General features: G+C 38.7%; 1 protein-coding gene across 1 annotated transcript in view; it reads left to right on the top strand.

Moving 5' to 3' along the window:
• The first annotated feature begins 235 nt into the window (after positions 1 to 235).
• The window catches only part of SPHKAP (SPHK1 interactor, AKAP domain containing), a 171,822-nt gene continuing 156,923 nt past the window's right edge, over positions 236 to 15,134 (top strand). The window contains exon 1 of the mRNA XM_014785364.2: positions 236 to 417. Coding sequence (XP_014640850.2) covers positions 386 to 417 — 32 coding nt within the window. The 5' untranslated portion in view covers positions 236 to 385. The remainder of the gene's footprint in view (positions 418 to 15,134) is intronic.

Consider the following 15,134-nt stretch of genomic DNA (forward strand, 5'->3'; position numbering starts at 1 on the left):
GGGAGGGGACTGGACCGGAGGGCGGAGAGAGAGAAATTCTGTCGGAGTCACCGCCTCTGGGCACGGAGAGCGGGAAGGGAAAGCTCAGAGGGAGCCTCCAGCAAATGTGGAGGAGAACAGGAGCTGGGCAGAAGGGTTGGAGCTTTGGCCAAACGATCTTGCAAGACCAGAGGGGCGACCGGAGGCGACCACCGAGTGCTCGCAGCGCGCAGCGCTTCCTGGCCGGGGAGGAGCGTGTCTCCAACAGCACCGCGGCGGTCCCAGCCTGCGCGCCTCTGTCCCCGCGCGCGTCCGTGCCTGCGCTTCAAGAGCCGGGTCCTCGCACCACAGACTTCTCGTCCTTCGCCCGCACTTCCCGCCTTTCTTCTCTACGCGCCGATCGACGATGGATGGCAACTCCCTGCTCTCCGTACCAAGGTAAGACCTGCTGCCCCCTTTGCCCAACCTAATGCCCTTCAAACTCTGTTTTGCGCTCACGGAGCGGTCAGGAACTTGCCCTGGAGGCGCCTCGGTCTGCGCGGGGCTCCCATGGAGGAGACGGAGGACTCTGCACTTGGAATAAAGTCCGGCCCGGCTGTGCGAGGAGCTCTTGAGCGATCGAGGTCCCTGTCACCTGCCCCACAGGGCGTGATACTGGGTGCTGCCTGCGCGCCGGAGCGGCACAGCGTGGGGGACAGCTCGTGCCCGCCTCTAGGGCCGGGGGCTGGGCTCCGCTGTGCCAGGGGGAAGCCGGAAGCCGGAGTTTTCGTGGACGCAGCCTAGAGAGCCTTCGCGCCTTAGGGGGAGAGGGGTTCCAAGGTAGGGATGAAAATAGGAAGGAGCAAGACTAGGGCGAAGTACCTCTGCATCCCGTCCATCTTGACCTGGGCAAGTGTGCGCGGTTGCTGGGGTGGGGAGGTAGAAGTGGCGGGTTGGGGAGATTGCCCATAACCCCTGACCCACACCTAGACTGTGCCGGACTGAGACGCAGGACGGAAAAGACCACGGTCCGCTTCACTCCCACCCGCCTTTGTTGCCACCACATCCCTTGCCAATTGCAAATTCCTCCTTAACATCTCCAGCTGTGCGCGTTCCCTGACTCCTGCAGAGCTCCAGAGTCCCCACGCGGGGTAGGTAAGGGACGCCACCTTAGACACTGCCAGGAGGGAGCAACGTGTTTTCTCTGGTTTGCGTCTCCTTCTTTCCCTTTGCCCCTGTTCCGCACTTCTTCCAACTCAGTCTTTTGTGAATCTGAGAAACTGAGATTTTTATATTTCTTCCCCCATAAACCTCAGGGATAAATTGAGGCTGTAGCGAGGGTTGTGTTCCGCCAGCTGGGCAGATGGCTTTTGCGCTCTTTGTTCTCGGCTAGGAGCGTCCACACCGAGAGCAGAGGATGCCGCCGCTCGCTGGGTGCAGGTGTCTCCCTGCTGCCCGCACAGCCCCACCTCCTCCTGGGCGAGGGGCTTAGTGTTGCTCTTCTTGTCATCACTTACTTCCCCTTTTCCCCAAGCAAAGCATCTAGGCAGCTTCCAGCCGAGAATATCAGGCACTGGAATAAACATTTTAAGCCTGCGTTCTTGGAGAGCAGCAAAACCCGGGATCCACAGGCTGTGGCACGCATGTAGCTGATACTATATTGCCAAGTAGCCGAGATGGGCGTGGGAGTGGAGTGGAGGTGGCAGAGGAGGACAGAGACTGCTTTGCAAACGCGTTGAAGGCTGCCATCTAGAGACGAGGTATTTATATTCTGTAGTAAAATAGAGCTTTCCTAACTCCACAGACTTGTCCTTTTCAAGCATCCTTTCGCTGGAGGGGAAGCAAAGGGCTCTGAAAAGGCCCGCGGTGGTTTCTATGCATGACCTGAAGCTGCTCTTCAGTGAAAAATCTCTAACCCTGGAACCAAACAGGGTCAAACTACTACCAAGTCTTTCCATTGTGCCCTAATGCATGAAAAAGACAGTAAGAAACGCAGGAAGATACTTTTAAACTTCAAAAAAATACTGCCACTGATTTTCAGGTAAAAGTATGAGGTATTTTGAAAGTCAAGCAAACTGGGGGTTCACTTTGTACACCATCTGTTCTACTGCCTATGATCATTAGAATTGAAATGGTGAACTGTGTGGTTCCAACATTCCAATAGAGACACTTTTGATAAGAGATTGCTTGCTTTAAATTCAGTTTTGCAGATCAATACTGCTGTGCCTGAATCAGGATTATATTACTATTCAAAAGCGGGGACATTTTCTAAAATATTGGAAATGCATTTTGCCAACAATTCCTCAAAATTATTTCTATTGCAATACTGTAAAATGATCTTTTAAGGAGCAAACCAACTGCAAGGATACTGCTCTATGTCTTGTAGTAGCCTATAAAAATATTAATAGGGATTTAACATCAGCTGCAGCAAATTAAACCTTTGAATATTACTGTTTCTTCACCACAACACATCACATTTTCCACAAATCAGTGTGTAATTCAGCTATTTTACTAGCATCCTTATTCATATAAAAAATACTCACTTAACTCCAATAGGTGAGTTAATTTGATCCTCTATTTCATTGAATACAAGAAACATAATTTCTTTTCCATAATATTTAACTGAAAGTCATAGGTATTGATATGTAAAAAACAAACTAGAATTAAAAAACAGTGTGTAGAAATATTATATTAGTCATACCACTTGTCCACAAAACTTTGAATTCAAAGCATTGATGACCGGATACTCTACACAAGCTTTTTCAGGTAAATGGCAATGATCAAGAAAAATCAAATTGTTATCAATCAATACTTGTGTTGTCTAAATCTGAAATGTTTTCAGTATCTAATAAAACTAAGTTGATTATAAATCACTGCTTTTCTTAAGAATTATAAGACAATTTAAGACATTCTGTTTAACAATTGGACAGAGAAAAAATGTTTTAGTAATATATCAAGTTAATTATCGAATATATTTTTTGTCTTGGCTTTTAGACCTTAAAATTTTCAGTGAATCAAAGATATAAATGACTGAAATTTTAATCAAGCAATATTCTATGAAGATTGATCTAAAAATTGTATTTGATTCATATACTTTAGAAACTTTGAAGCATGTTTTTTAAGAAAGGAATCGTTTACAGTTCTTTGAGTTATTATACTTCACCACCTTATCTGTGAAAGCTCCAATTAATTTTTACTCTGAATATTTTCATTTTTAAATGTACGATAAGTTATGTGGATTACATTACATATTTCTTAAAATCTCTGGTTATCAAAGCTGGAAAATGTCTTCAATAAGGAAACTGAGCTGTGGCGAAATGAAAGTTTCCCATGTTAGTTTGATTATAGACCCAGAACCCAGGTGTGTCCTGGCTAATAGTCCAGTCCAAGGAAAAAAACAAAAAAAAAAAGGGAAATTGTTTTTATTTTTTTTTTATGGCTCATTATTTTTTTTTTAATTTTTTGTTTATTGCAGTAACATAGGTTTATAACATTGTAAAAATTTCAGGTGTACATCATTATACTTCTATTTCTGCATAGATTACATCATGTTCACCACCCAAATACTAATTACAACCCATCACCACACACATGTACCTAATTATCCCTTTCACCCTCCTCCCTCCCCCCTTCCCCTCTGGTAACCACCAATCCAATCTCTGTCTCTATGTGTTTGTTTATTGTTGTTATTATCTACTACTTAATGAAGGAAATCATATGGTATTTGACCTTCTCCTTCTGACTTATTTCACTTTGCATAATACCTTCAATGTCCATCCACGTTAATGCCTGGATTTCATCGTTTCTTATGGCTGAGTAGTATTCTATTGTGTTTATATACCACAGCTTCTTTATCCATTCGTCCCTTGATGGGCACTTAGGTTGCTTCCAAGTCTTGGCTATTGTGAATAACGCTGCAATGAACACAGGGGTGCATGTACCTTTACAAATTGGTGTTTTCAAGTTCTTTGGATAAATACCCAGCAGTGGAATAGCTGGATCATATGGTAGTTCTATCCTTGATTTTTTGAGGAATCTCCATACTGTTTTCCATAGTGGCTGCACCAGTTTGCACTCACAAAGGCAAATTTTTTTTTGATCTGAAAGTTTTGGTAGAGTTTCTTTAGTCATCTGTTTTAAAAAAGTTTATTTAATTTGCTAATGAGGCATTATGAAATAAAAATGAATTCAAGGACTCTCATCCAGTGTGTTCTATTGCCGTAGTACACTGTTCTACAATACAGTACTTACCCCTTTACAGAAGGAAAGTCAGTCTCACTTATATCAATAAAACTACTGTGTGTATAGTAAGGTTTATATTTTACCAAGTGTTATTGCATATACGAAATTATTTGATCATCACATCCCTGTGAGTTAATTATGACAGATATAATTATCTCCACTTCCTAGTTGAAAAACGTCAAGCAGGAGGTAATTAAATGAAGAAAATCATTAGATTTAAAAATCCACACAATAGTTTATAGCAGAGCTAGGTCATCCACAAAGTTCTAGCTTCAAGTTAGGTTTTCTTTCTTGTATTGACTGAAAATCCACACTTTATTTCAAACAGAGGGAAAAAGAGATTCTGATGCACATTTGGATAACACTGATGTCATTAGAACACATGGGGGCAGCCTATAAAGCAAGATCATCTTTTAAAGCCGACAAGTACTGAAAATATCATTTTTGCAAGCAGAAATAATTTGTCACCTTGACCATAGCTAAGCTTGAATCTGAAGATTAAGAAAGAAGCCATCTCTTATTTCCTAAATCACACACATTTTTTATACTATATTATTTTGTTCTTTTTGTTTTGTTTGGCTTACTGGATTCTGTTTCAATAATAAGGTTTTCATATGGCACTTTGAGTGAGAAAATCATCAAAGATGAACATTTGAAAAAATAAGGTATTTTGATTTAGATTTCCTGTCACTTTATTTTAACCAAAACTAAGTTTAACCTAGCAACATTTCACTAAAGCACACCAAAATCTTAGGGTTTTTTCTCTAAAAATGTTAGTTCTAGGGAAAAAAGCAACTGGATTTTTTTTTGAAGGAGCAAACAGCCCAATACTGTAAACTAGACTAAGGTCTTCCTTCAACAAGGTTTTTTTGAAAGGTTATCTGTTTTCAAATTCATATGAAAGGGGAAATTCAAGAGTATATTTACATTTCTGTGTCTAGGTTATCAAAAACTCTTTCAGAAAAGATTAATCCATCACTCTTAACAAATTGCAGATCAGGGAAAAATGTCAGATACTGTCTTAAGTGCGAACTTAAGATCATTCTCTATTCTGGAATGCATGTTCTCTTCAACACCAGGGCTGACATGGCCACATAAATCAATTCATGTTTCTTAAAGAAACATGGCCCAAGAGGTGCTATTTCTTATTGAGAAAGAAACTGAGAATTAGTAAGTTCCGGTGCCCAGAACTCTGAGATCCCACATTGCTGCAGAATTATGGGTATCTGGGGAAGAGATGGGAATTCTGAAGGCAATTCCCATAGAAACAACATTATAAAAAATCTATTAATGCTACACTTGATGAACTGACACTTTTAGGGGCCCTTGATCTCCATCCATGTGGTTCCTTTAGTAAAATATGTATCTGCTACAAAATAATCAATTAATAAATAAACTATTAGAACTCATCTCCTTCACAAGGGGTCACCTTTGTCCAATACTATTCATTTTAATGGAGTTTACTCTGTGCGTGAGTTGCAGCTACAAAGAATCATAAAAAGGGCAAGAGGAAAAAGTGATATATTTGATACCTGGACACCTGGTGTTTAGTCCTGTTCTGAAATTAATGACAGTGACGGCGTGGGCAAGTTGCTTCACGGGCTGCTCCTCTGGCTTCTCTTGCTGCACATATGTCTTCACGATGACATATGCCCTGCATATATGGATCTTCTAGGTCCTTACTTCTAACCTTCTAGAATACCACAGGCTTTATTGTAGCAGTGACTCTCAATTGGGCACAATCTGAACATCTCATTCTCTTGAAAGAGACATGTGAAATCAAGGCATTTAAAAGAACTGAAGCAACACCCACCCATCCGAAAGAAAGACCAGGTTAGAGAATGGCTTGGTTTGTTTTTAATGCCCCCCATAGGGAGAGCAGCATAATGCTCCCAGAAGGTATAATAAAAGCTCACTCATTTTTGTGTGTGTGTATGAGGAAGATTGGCCCTGCGCTAACATCCGTTGCCAATCTTTCCTCTTTTTGCTTGAGGAAGATGGTCCCTGAGCTAACATCTGTGCCAGTCTTCCTCTATTTTATATGTAGGATGCCGCCACAGCATGGCTTAATGAGTGGTGTGTAAGTCCATGCCCAGGATCCTAACCTGCAAACCCCAGGCCGCCAAAGCAGAGCTCGCAAACTTAGCCACTATGCCACCAGGCTGGCCCCAAGCTCACTCTTTTTTAAAGAATATAGCACAGTGATTAAGATCCTGGGTCTACCATTTATTAGTTATTGGTTATCCACTCTGGGGCAAAATGCTTATCTACTCTATGACTTATTTTCATCATCTGGAAAATGTGAACAGTAAGAGTGCTTCAAACATTTGAAAAGGTTTCAAATGGGAGTAAGAATTGAGATAGCATGTGTAAAGTACAAGAAGCAGTGAACTTTTAGCTATTGCTGCCTATAATATTTAATAAACTCCTTTAAATATGGCTGTTTCATGATAGATTTTTAAAATCAATGCTGGTGCATAGCCCACATAACTCAGACATGAAGTCTACTTTATATGATGTTAACATAACTACTCCAGCTTTCTCTTGGTTTACCTTTTTCCATCCTTTGCGTTTAATCTATTTAAGTGTTCACATTTAAACGTATTTCTTGTAGACAAGGTATTGTATCTTACTTTTTTATCCCATCCAACAATCTCTTTCTTTTAATTGGTGTGTTTAGACCTCTCACATTTATTATGCTTCTAGAAAGTCTGGATTAAAATTCACCAACTAACTAGCTATTTTCTATTTGTGCCATCTGTTCTTTGTTCCTTTTTTTCCTCTTTTCTGCCTTCCTTTGGGTTATTGAGAATTGTTTTATTGATTCCATTTTTTCTTCTCATATTATTTATACTTCCTTTTAAAAATTTGTGGTTGCCCTGGGGTTTAGAATATATATCTTTTACTAATTTTCAAAGTGTTTACCTTCAAATTATAATATATCACTTCATATACAGTGTAAGGTGCTTACAAGTATATATCCAAATTCTCTTCCCTGATCCTTAATGCTACTGTTATCATATGTTTTATTTTTGTGTATGCTATAAACACACTATATATTACTACTATGTTTGCTTTAAACAGATATTTTTTAGACCAATTAGAAATAAGAAAAAATAAATTTTATTTATGTTTATTTATTCATTTCTGGCATTTCATTTGTCAGAGCCAAGCTTCTGTCTGATATCACATTCCTTCTCCAAAAAACTTCCTTCAACATTTCCTGTAGGACAGGTCTGCTAGCAATGAATTCTCAGTTTTTGTTTATCTGAGAAAGTCTATTTTCCTTTTACTTTTTGAAACATATTTTTTTATGAGTATAGAGTTCTGGGTTGACAGATGTTTTTTTCTTTCATTGTTTTAAAGACGTCACTCCCTTATCTTTTATGGTTTCTGCCAAGAAGCTGTTTTCATTCTTATCTTTGTCCTTTCTTTGTCACACGTCTTTTTTCCCTGCCTGCTTTCAAAATTTTCTTTTTGTCTCTTGTTTAGAGCACTTTAAATGTGATATGCCAAGGACTGAGTCAGAGAGAGAGAGACAGTGTGTGTGTGTGTGTATCGTATTTATCCTGCCTGGTGTTCTCTGACCTTCTTGGATCTGTAGTTTGGTGCTTGTTATTAATTATAAAACAAATTCAGCTATGATTTCTTAATATGTTTCCTACCCTGTTCTTTTTCTCTCTTTTCCTTCTGGAATTCCAATTGCACATATATTAGAATACAGCTCTTGGATGCTCTCTTCTGGTTTGGTTTTGTTGTTTTCATTCTTTTTTCTTTTCTTTTGTTTCAGTTTAGGTAATTTGTATTGACCTGCCTTCAAGTTCATTGAGTTGATTCTACTGAAAGAATTTGTCAAAGGCATTCCTCATGCAGTGACTGTACTTTGCATTTCTAGCATTTCCATTTGATTTTTCTTATAGTTCTACTGCCTGAACTATAAGAAAATTCTCTGCTGAAATTACCCATGTGAGCTTGTATACTGTCTACCTTTTCCATCAGAGCCATTGAAATAATAATCATTATTTTGAATTGCTTGCTGTGTAGTTTCAACATCTGTGTCATAGCTGAGTCTGGTTCTGTTGGTTGCTTTGTCCCTTGGAAGTGTGTCTGTGTGCATGTCTTTTCCTTTTTACCTGCCTTTTAATTTTTTGATGAAAGCCAGATATCTTGTGTAGGGTAATAGAGTTTCCCCAAGTGGAAACTAGAAGTTAGTACTATTATTTTATTCTCATTTTAAAGATGAAGAAACTTAGGCTCATAAAGGTTAAATGACTTGCCCAAGGTCACTCAACTAGTGAGTGACCGAGTCAGAACTTGAGCCCTGGTTTTCAAACTCCAAATCCTCTGTTGTCTGACTACATCGCTGTTCCTCTCTACTTCCTAATGCGTGCACGTTCCCACTCTGCAGGCCTCTGAGACACTCATTCATGCCACATGGCTTCATTTATTTCAGACATTTTTGACCTCCTAATCCAAGAAAGTTACTGAAGCATATATAACGATGAGTAAGAAATGGCTCTCGCCCTTGGTGAGCTTAGTATGTAATTTCAAGCCATTTTTTCAGAATGCCTATTGATTCAATCTTTCTGGAAATATAGTCTCGGAATCAAAAGCAGCTACAAAGACCAGGGGATGCTATGAGATTTTTGACACAACCAGAAGAAGCAATGGAAACCTAGAGTGTGACAGTCAATGGAGTTAAGCACGTGAATTAAAAAGTTTGTGACTGTTCTCAAAGAAGTGTAAGAATCCAGACACTGAATCCTCCACCTGCACACCATACCACATTTCTGCCTGAGATAGAATAGGTGACATATTCAGACACGATTTGAGAGAATTTTTCTCTAAAAAAATAGCATGCACGCCAATATGCTTCTTTTTATTCCTTTCATTTTAAATACGTATTATAATCATGTGTCACGTGTAATGATGGGGATACATTCTGAGAAATGCATCAGGTGATTTTGTCATTGTGCAAATATCATAGAGTGTACTTACACAAACCTAGATGGTGTAGCCTACTGCACACCTAGGCTATATGGTACTAATCATATGAAACAAGCGTTGAATACGTGATCCATCGTTGACCGAAATGTTGTTATTCAGCACATGACTCTACGTGACCAAATTTTTGGAATAGTTCACAGAACTTCATACAGTAGCCATAGTTTTAGAAGTACAAGTTAGTTCAGAAAAACATAAGGACATTGTATTAGTTTCTATTTCTGCTTTAATAAATTGCCATAAAATTAGTGGCTTAGAACAACACAAATTTATCTTACAGTTCTGTATGTCAGAAGTCTGACACAGGTCTCACGGGGATAAAATCAAGGTGTTGGCGGGGCTCCAGTCTTTTCTGGAGGCTTTAGGGGAAATCTGTTTCCTTGCCTATTCCAAATTCCAGAGGCTGCCTTCATTCCTTGCCTTATGATTCTCTTCTTCCATCTTCAAAGCCAGCAATGGTGGATTGAGTCCTTTTTACATCACATCTCTCTGACTTCTGACCTCCTCTTCTGCCTCCCTCTCCCACTTTTGAGAACCCTGGATTTTACATTGATCCATCCAGGTAACCCAGGGTAATCTCCCTATATCAAGGTCAGCTGATTAACAGTCTTCATTCCATCTTGAACCTTGATTGTGCTTTGCCATAAGACAACACATTCACAGGTTCTAGGGATTTGAACATGGAACATGGACAGCTTTGGGGGCTCGTTATTCTGTCTAATACCACAGGCATTAATTTAATTAAAAAATTTATCATGCTCGCTCTCAAATGGCATTTAAGATTCTACTAGGAGTGATAGCTCTCTTTCTCTCTCTCTCCTTTCCTCTCTCCCCTCCTTATTTCTTAAATAAAGGGGAAGAGGGACCAGGCTATTTGTTCCTCTACTGCAATGTGTGAGTAATTCAGTCTAGCTGAGCTGAAATAACCACCCAAATCCTGAAGCTTACTCAAGAGCATAAGGCCACATCAGCATTTGACATGATTAGCATATGACCCCTAACTTCTTTTTTTTTTTTTAATTTTTTGTTTATTGCAGTAACATTGGTTTATAACATTGTAAATATTTCAGGTGTACATCATTATACTTCTATTTCTGCATAGATTACATCATGTTCACCACCAAAATACTAATTACAACCCATCACCACACACATGTACTGAATTACCCTTTCACCCTCCTCCCTCCCCCCTTCTCCTCTGGTAACCACCAATCGAATCTCTGTCCCTATGTGTTTGTTTATTGTTGTTATCATCTACTACTTAATGAGGTAGACCATACGGTATTTGACCTTCTCCTTCTGACTTATTTCACTTTAGATAATACCCTCAATGTCCATCCATGTTGTCACAAATGGCTGGATTTCATCCTTTCTTATGGCTGAGTAGTATTCCATTGTGTATATATACCACGTCTTCTTTATCCATTCGTCCCTTGATGGGCACTTAGGTTGCTTCCAAGTCTTGGCTATTGTGAATAACGCTGCAATGAACACAGGGGTGCATGTACCTTTGCAAATTGGTGTTTTCAAGTTCTTTGGATAAATACCCAACAGTGGAATAGCTGGATCATATGGTAGTTCTATCCTTGCTTTTTTGAGGCATCTCCATACTGTTTTCCATAGTGGCTGCACCAGTTTGCACTCCCACCAGCAGTGTATGAGAGTTCCCTTCTCTCCACATCCTCTCCAACACATGTTGTTTCCTGTCTTGTTAATTATAGCCATTCTGACGGGCGTGAGGTGATATCTCATTGTAGTTTTGATTTGCATTTCCCTGATAGTTAGTGATTTTGAACATCTTTTCATGTGTCTGTTGGCCATCTGTATATCTTCTTTGGAGAAATGTCTGTTCAGGTCTTTTGCCCATTTTTTAATTGGGTTGGTAGTTTTTTTGTTGTTGAGATGCATGAGTTCTTTATATATTTTGGAGATTAAGCCCTTATCAGAAGTATGGTTTGCAAATATCTTCTCCCAATTGTTAGGTTGCCTTTTCGTTTTGTTGATGGTTTCCTTTGCTTTGCAGAAGCTTTTTAGTTTGATGTAGTCCCATTTGTTTATTTTTTCTATTGTTTCTCTTGCCCGGTCAGACGTGGTGTTTGAAAAGACGTTGCTAAGACCGATGTTGAAGAGCGTACTGCCTAGGTTTTCTTCTAGAAGTTTCACAGTTTCAGGTCTTACATTCAAGTCTTTAATCCATTTGGAGTTAACTTTTGTGTATAGTGTAAGGTAAGGGTCTACTTTCATTTTTTTGCATGTGGCTATCCAGTTTTCCCAACACCATTTGTTGAAGAGACTTTCTTTTCCCCATTGTATGTTCTTGGCTCCTTTGTCAAAGATTAGCTGTCCATAGATGTGTGGGTTTATTTCTGGGCTTTCGATTCTATTCCATTGATCTGTGTGTCTGTTTTTGTGCCAGTACCATGCTGTTTTGGTTACTATAGCTTTGCAGTATATTTTGAAATCAGGGAGTGTGATACCTCCAGCTTTGTTCTTTTTTCTCAGGATTCCTTTAGCTATTCGCAGTCTTTTGTTGTTCTATATAAATTTTAGGATTCTTTATTCTATTTCTGTGAAAAATGTTGTTGGAACTTTGATAGGGATTACATTGAATCTATAGATGGCTTTAGGAAGTATGGACATCTTAACTATGTTAATTCTTGCAATCCAAGAGCACGGAATATCTTTCCATTTCTTTGTGTCTTCTTTAATTTCTTTCAGCAACGTTTTATAGTTTTTGGTGCACAGATCTTTCACCTCTTTGGTTAAGTTTATTCCTAGGTATTTTATTCTTTTTGTTGCAATTGTAAATGGGATGGTATTCTTAATTTCTCTTTCTGCTACTTCGTTGTTAGTGTACAGAAATGCAACTGATTTTTGTATGTTGATTTTGTATCCTGCAACTTTACCACATTCGTTTATTACTTCTAAAAGTTTTCTGGTGGATTCTTTAGGGTTTTCTATATATAAAATCATGTCATCTGCAAATAGTGACAGTTTCACTTCTTCCAATTTGGATCCTTTTTATTTCTTTCTCTTGCCTGATTGCTCTGGCTAGGACTTCCAGTACTATGTTAAATAGGCGTGGTGACAGTGGGCATCCTTCTCTGGTTCCTGTTCTTAGAGGGATAGCTTTCAGTTTTTCACCATTGAGGATGATATTAGCTGTGGGTTTCTCATATATGGTCTTTATTATGTTGAGGTACTTTCCTTCTATACCCATTTTATTCAGAGTTTTTATCATAAATGGATGCTGTATCTTGTCAAATGCTTTCTCTGCATCTATTGAGATGTTCATGTGATTTTTATTCTTCATTTTATTAATGTGGTGTATTACGTTGATTGATTTGCGAATGTTAAACTATCCCTGCATCCCTGGAATAAATCCCACTTGATCATGGTGTATAATCTTTTTAACGTATTGTTGTATGCGATTTGCTAGTATTTTGTTGAGGATTTTTGCATCGATGTTCATCAGTGATATTGGCCTGTAGTTTTCTTTTTTTTGTGTTGTCCTTGTCTGGTTTTGGTATCAGGGTAATGTCAGCTTCGTAGAATGAGTTAGGGAGCTTCCCGCCCTCCTCAATTTTTTGGAAGAGTTTGAGAAGGATAGGTATTAAGTCTTCTTTGAATGTTTGGTAGAATTCACCAGGGAAGCCGTCTGGTCCTGGACTTTTATTTTTGGGGAGGTTTGTGATTACTGTTTCGATCTCCTTACTGGTGATTGGTCTATTCAAATTCTCTACTTCTTCTTGATCCAGTTTTGGAAGGTTGTATGAGTCTAAGAATTTATCCATTTCTTCCAGATTGTCGAATTTGTTGGCATATAGCTTTTCATAGTATTCTCTTATAATCTTTTGTATTTCTGAGGTGTCTGTTGTAACCTCTCCTCTTTCATTTCTGATTTTACTTATTTGTGCCTTCTCTCTTTTTCTCTTGGTGAGTCTAGCTAAAGGTTTGTCTATTTTGTTGATCTTTTCAAAGAACCAGCTCTTGGTTTTATTAATTTTTTCTATTGTTTTTTTGGTCTCTATTTTTTTATTTATTTCTTCTCTGATTTTTATTATTTCCTTTCTTCTATTGATTTGGGGCTTTTTTTGTTCTTCTTCTTCCAGTTCCTTTAGGTGCATTGTTAGATTGTTTATTTGAGATTTTTCTTGTTTGTTGAGATAGGCCTCTATCGCTATAAACTTCCCTCTTAGAACCACTTTTGCTGTATCCCATACATTCTGGCATGTCGTATTTTCATTTTCATTTGTCTCCAGGTATTTTTGGATTTCTTCTTTGATTTCTTCGTTAACCCAGTCGTTGTTCAGTAGCATTTTGTTTAATCTCCACGCATTTGTGGCTTTTCTGATTTTCTTCCTATAGTTGATTTCTAGTTTCATACCGTTGTGGTCAGAAAAGATGCTTGGTATTATTTCAATCTTCTTAAATTTATGGAGACTTGTTTTGTGGCCTAATATGTGATCAATCCTGGAGAATGTTCCATGTGCATTTGAAAAGGACGTGTATTCTTCGGTTTTTGGATGGAATGCTCTGTATATATCTACTAGGTCCATCTGTTCTAGTGTGTCGTTTAAGGCCAATGTTTCCTTATTGATCTTCTGTTTGGATGATCTATCCGTTGGTGTAAGTGGAGTGTTAAAGTCCCCTACTATTATTGTGTTACTGTCTATTTCTGTTTTTATGTCTGTTAATAATTGCTTTATATATTTAGGTGCACCTACATTGGGTGCGTAGATATTTACAAGTGTTATATCCTCTTGTTGGATTGTTCCCTTGATCATTATGTAATGCCCTTCTTTGTCTCTTTTTACAGTTTTTGTTTTAAAGTCTATTTTGTCTGATATGAGTACTGCTACCCCAGCTTTCTTTTCATTGCCATTTGCGTGGAGTATCTTTTTCCGTCCCTTCACTTTCAGTTTGTGAGTGTCTTTAGGTCTGAAGTGTGTCTCTTGTATGCAGCATATATATGGGTCTTGTTGTTTTATCCAGTCAGCCACCCTATGCCTTTTAATTGGAGCATTTAGTCCATTGACGTTTAAAGTAGCTATTGATAAGTATGTACTTACTGCCATTTCTTAACTTTTTTTTTTTTTCTCAGTGTTTTAGTAGTCCTTCTCTGTTCCTTACTTCTTCTATACAGAATTGATGGTCACTTTAGTTTGACCTCTGTCTGAAAGCTCTACTCTTTAACTACCCTCCTCCCTCCTTTTATGTTTTTGATATCATATCTAACCACTTTTTTGTGCATTTGTATCCATTACCCTCTTATCATGGAAATAGATAATTTTTCCTATTTGTGGTCTTCTCTTGTCCCCTTAAATCAGTCCCTTTAATATTTCTTGTAGCACTGGTTTCTTGGTGACAAACTCCTTTAATTTTTGCTTATCTGGGAAAATTTTGATCTCTCCTTCCATTTTGAATGATAACCCTGCTGGGTAGAGTATTCTTGGCTGTAAGTTTTTTCCTTTTAGCACTTTAAATATATCGTGCCATTCTCTTCTAGCCTGTAAGGTTTCTGCTGAGAAGTCAGCTGATAGCCTTATGGGGTTTCCTTTGTATGTAACTTGACATTCTCTTGCGGCTTTTAGGATTCTCTCTTTATCTTTAATTCTGGACATTTTGATTATGATGTGTCTTGGTGTGGGCCTCTTTGGGTTTATCTTGTTTGGGGCTCTCTGTGCCTCCTGTACCTGGATGTCTGTTTCCTTCGTTAGGTTAGGGAAGTTTTCATCTATTATTTCTTGAAATAGATTCTCTGCCCCCTTGTCTCGCTCTGCTCCTTCCGGGACACCTATAACATGGATGTTAGTGCACTTGATGTTGTCCCAGAGGTCCCTTAGACTGTCCTCACTCTTTTTAATTCTTTTCTCTTTTACCTGTTCAGCTTGTGTAATTTCTTCTAGTCTTTCGTCCAGCTCACAGAT

Source organism: Ceratotherium simum, chromosome 37 (genome assembly GCF_057802395.1).
Source record: "Ceratotherium simum simum isolate JZ-2026a chromosome 37, ASM5780239v1, whole genome shotgun sequence".
NCBI classification, from domain to species: domain Eukaryota; kingdom Metazoa; phylum Chordata; class Mammalia; order Perissodactyla; family Rhinocerotidae; genus Ceratotherium; species Ceratotherium simum.